Raw genomic sequence first — 4,524 nt, forward strand, 5'->3', positions numbered from 1 at the left:
ACTGTGGACAAGATGCGCTGATTGCTGATTGGTCGGGGTACTTTCAGCACGGAGGAAGTTGTAGGTTAAGAGTGGGGAGGGTGAATAGGTGTTTTTTATATTTTTTCCTTTTTTTTTTTTTTTTAACCAAGAGGCTAAATTGATGATGGTGACAGAAGCAACGACAGGTGTCCATTCCATAGGCACAGGAGGTCCCGCCAGTCCAGCCCAGCTTTCCTCTCGCTCCTCTCGGTCCGCGATGGCTGCTAGTCACTGCTTTAGACATGGCGTGCCCTTTCACAAGCTTTGCTTTTTCACAAGCCAGTCCTATGATCAAATGCTTTTCCCTCTCCTTGGTAGCTGGTGCATCCATATCAAATGCCATCTATTTTATGGATCCTTCCCTTTCAGCGGTTCTCAACCTGTGGGTCGCGACCCCTTTGGCGGTCGAACGACCCTTTCACAGGGGTCGCCTAAGACCATCCTGGATATCAGATATTTACATTATGATTCATAACAGTAGCAACATTACAGTTATGAAGTAGCAATGAAAATAATTTTATGGTTGGGTCACAACATGAGGAACTGTATAGAAAGGGCCAGAAGGTTGAGAACCACTGCTAGATGATGTTGGCTACGTTTCCCTCCACGATCCCACAACACTTTGTGCTCCGTGTGTTACAGCATTCCCTTCATTGTATTGAGATTATCTGTTCCTTCCTCTAGTCTATGGCTATCATTTATTTTTTTTCTTTTAAATTAAATCTTTATTGTTGAAAATATTACAGTTGTTCCTCTTTTTCCCCTGGGTATCTTGAGGGCTTCTCCACATCTGTATATTCCCAGTGATGGGTACAGACCAGGCGATTACATCTTTATTCCTGAAAATGTATAGGGCTAGAATGTTGGGGAGTTTTGGATTCATCCTATAATCTGTTTCATGAAGGTTGTGTGGTTCTCTGAGATTCGTGCTGCACTGCTCCCAAAGAATGCTCGGGAAGGCGTGAAAGAACTTTGAGTTGTCCCGTGACTGGGGGTTGGGTGCCACAGGCATTAAAAAACATTCCTGGGCTGGCACCCAGGCATGCTAAATGTTCCGCAGTTCATGGGACAGTTTAGCACGAGGTGGGATTATTCTCTCCAAATGCCAGTGGTTCCTCCACTGAGAACTACTTAACTAATCTAGATAGTCTAAAGCATAGAAAATAGGAGAATGATTTGATCACAAGAAAAACCAAAACAAAACAATTTCTGGCTCCCGTAAGTCCTTTGCACACACTATGAATAGGAGAGCCTTATGCTCAGTTAGCAGATGGCTTAGATGTTTTTTTCCTGTCCACTGAGTCCGGTTCTCTCCCTATGTGTTTCTCTATATCCTTTGGGTGGTAAGGTTGGAGTGCAAGGCTATTCCAGGTGGAAGCACTGGGCACAGGTTTCTGCACTCCCTTGCTCGGCTTTCTCTCAGCCAGAAGAGAGGCACATGGGAATTAAGTTCTATGACAGTCTTTCCACAAATATGGTAAGATAATTTGATCTTAATGTTTCATCCACTTCACAGAAGGCTGAGAGTGACTAATTACAATGATCTTTTAAACAATCTATTTAGAGAAAACCTTCTGGCTAAAGACATCACTGTGGAACATGACACATAGATTTAAATCCAATTTTCTGTCATGAGGTGTCAGAAAAACGAAATGTCTTTATCGTGGTCTTTTAGATCCCCGTCTAGAATGTACATCTTCTTTGTTCACTGTTGACACTGATGTGGTGGTAGTGTCCAGGATATAGGAAGTGCACAAGGAGAAAACTTGAGAGTATACTTTCTTTTTGAAACTGGGTTCTTTGATTCTTTACCTCAACAGTGACATTTTGGAAAAGAGATTCCTGAAACACAAGCTCAGTAATTTGGTGGTTTACTGTCTGGTTATAAGTAGCCTAAAGTCTTGTTGAAAGAGTTTATCAGGGAAGTCAGAAACTTGGTATTTATCATTGTTTCTTAAAAGATGTTGCATCTAAAGGGCACTTTGTAAAACCAAATCCTAGTCGATTTAGTGTATGTTTCTCTTTCAGACACTCCCAGAAGTATAAAAGCATCCACTGCTACAGCGGACCAGTTCTTTCAGAAGCTGAGAAATAAACATGAATTTACTATTTTGGTGACTCTAAAACAGACCCACCTAAATTCTGGAGTTATTCTCTCCATTCACCACTTGGATCACAGGTAAGTGTGGCTGCTGGAGTTTCCTGTGTTTTTATTACATCTGGTTAAATGGGCACATGAAAGAAAAGTAAACAAAAGCAAGACATGCTATATCCAAGGTTGGCGGAAACAGCTAGAATAATTGTGCTATATTATGCAAAATCACAAACAGAAGTCATGAAGATCTGCCCCAAAGCAGAGGGAGCTGCTTTTGATGTTGCTAAGAGCACACAGAAGTCACCATTCCTAAAACAAATTTACCAATCACTGAATTCCTCATGAGACACCTTCTTCAATGTCAAACATACTTGTTATTTGTGACTACTTATATTCAAAAACACTATTTTCTGTTTCTTTAGGAAATTGCCTGGGTTTTGAGTTTAATAGTCTTAGAATTTTAGCCCTGACAGGAAACTTTTTCTTCAATACAGTTGTGGATTGCAGTGGTTGAAGCTGTGTCCTTGAATGCGAGTTAAACCAGAATGCTGTCTAGTATTTCCAAGCTTCTCCCGTGTGCAGAAGCATAAGCAGGAGAGCAGATGGGACTAATGGGTAGGAGCCAAAAGAAATTCACTCATGTCACCTGGCATATACGTAAGTTGCTATTAAATAATGCCAAGCAACTTAAAACGATTCATTCCTTCCTGAAAGAATAACTCCAATTCTGCCAGTGGAAGTTTCTTCACGTTCATCATTTTGAGTACCTGCACGACCCCTTACTATTTGTGGACCTTGGGCAAATCACATCACCTCTCTGCACCTCACTTGTCTCATCTGTAAAATGTGGATAATAGTAGCTACTGTATAGGTTGCTGTGAAGATGAAAGAGTTTAAGTATGTAATGTGCTTTATGTATAAGAAGGTGTTAACGATCCTTTTCAGGGGCAATCAGAAGTTTCTTGGTTTCTCTCATCAGAGACGAGGCCACCTTGGACTTTGCAAATCTTTACTAGACACTAAACGGCAAACAGAAGCAAATGTATATGGAGAGCAAAACATAGCGAGAGGACATGGAGAGCGGGGTTCCTAGTCACCCTCTCTCTGCTTACACTCAGGCTTTACTGCATCACGTAGTTGATAGTGACAGAGTCAGGATCCAAACCCACTTCTTCTGATTCTTGAGTCCAGTGTTTTTACATGTCCACTGTGACATCTCCTAACCTCCTGTCACCCTGACAGACCTTATGCTATGGTTCATGTTGTTCTTTTTCCCGTTATTGTTGCGGAAGTGATCATTCTTCCCTTAGTCTCAATCTCACCCATCTCTTTGTCTCGTCATTTCTTTTGTCACTGATTTATTTATTCTCTGCTTTCTTTCACACAAAAAATTTAAGGTGGCTTATAGAGTTATCTTTGGGGCAACAAGATGCAAATAAAATGAATTATGTAAACCAGGGCAAAGAAAGAATTGAAACACAGCTGGGTGATTAAGACAATGCAACCATTCTTGGTTCTGAGACCAGAGTCGCATTTCCCCAATGGCCTTCTATGGGCAAATGTAGTATCTTTAGAGGGACAAGTTCAGGGGGTTTCCTGTTGCTGGTGACATCACGCCACATGCACTTTGGAGAAAGCACATCTGTAGGGGTGCCAGTGATGTGCGTCTCCGAATGGAGGTCTTTAAAATGGGACTTGGTTGTGTGTCTGAAAATCCTGTACAACCAGGTTTTCCTGCTTAACACGCCAGCAGTGCCTGCTGTATGAAACGCTGATAAAGGACCATGTCCTTCAAGAAATACGCCATGTAAATTGCTTTCCTCAATTTGGCTTTTGAGAATAATATCGAATTCAAGTTGGACTGCTGTGATAAGTATCCAAATGATAGGTGTGTTTTTTTGTGAGAGTTAATGTGGAAAAATGCCTGTTAAAATGAATATTGATCTGTTATCCTCTGACTGGCAGGGGTTAGGTGCAGGCCCAGCTCCCCATAGGTTCTTCCTAGCTCCTGGGAGAGCTCTTCTGCACGCCGCAGGGAGCTCATTCCCAGCTCATTTTGGGATGTGGGTGAGTGAGGTCCTGGCGCTTCATCAGAGCACATGTTTTGCCTGCTTGGTAGGAGGCAAAGAACAAGAACTGGAGCTGTTCCTCTGTGAATCAGGCTTGGTGAGTTAGACCACAGAGTGCCTGCTGGAGAACACTGAGAGACATTCATACTATTAGCAGAGTTGATGTGCATCCGTTTCTCTGTTCTTCATGTCAGTCTCTGGCTCCAATCTTATCTCCATTAGGGCTGCTTCGCAGCCTGCCCTGGAGCCAGATTAAGTAGGAGGGAGGCAGTAAGAAATAGACCCTGGGCAGTGCCTGCTCTGGTGCTGGCAGAGTTGGAGAAAGTGATATCATTCAGC

At 42.5% G+C, this 4,524-nt stretch overlaps 1 protein-coding gene across 1 annotated transcript in view; it reads left to right on the forward strand.

Annotated features, from left to right (window-relative positions):
- The window catches only part of NELL2 (neural EGFL like 2), a 359,055-nt gene that overhangs the window by 79,046 nt on the left and 275,485 nt on the right, over nucleotides 1-4,524 (forward strand). Inside the window, 1 exon segment of the mRNA XM_006755529.2 lies at nucleotides 2,050-2,200. Within this exon segment, the coding sequence (XP_006755592.1) occupies nucleotides 2,050-2,200 (151 nt within the window).

The sequence above is a fragment of the Myotis davidii genome, unplaced genomic scaffold (assembly GCF_000327345.1).
Source record: "Myotis davidii unplaced genomic scaffold, ASM32734v1 scaffold290, whole genome shotgun sequence".
NCBI classification, from domain to species: Eukaryota; Metazoa; Chordata; class Mammalia; order Chiroptera; family Vespertilionidae; genus Myotis; species Myotis davidii.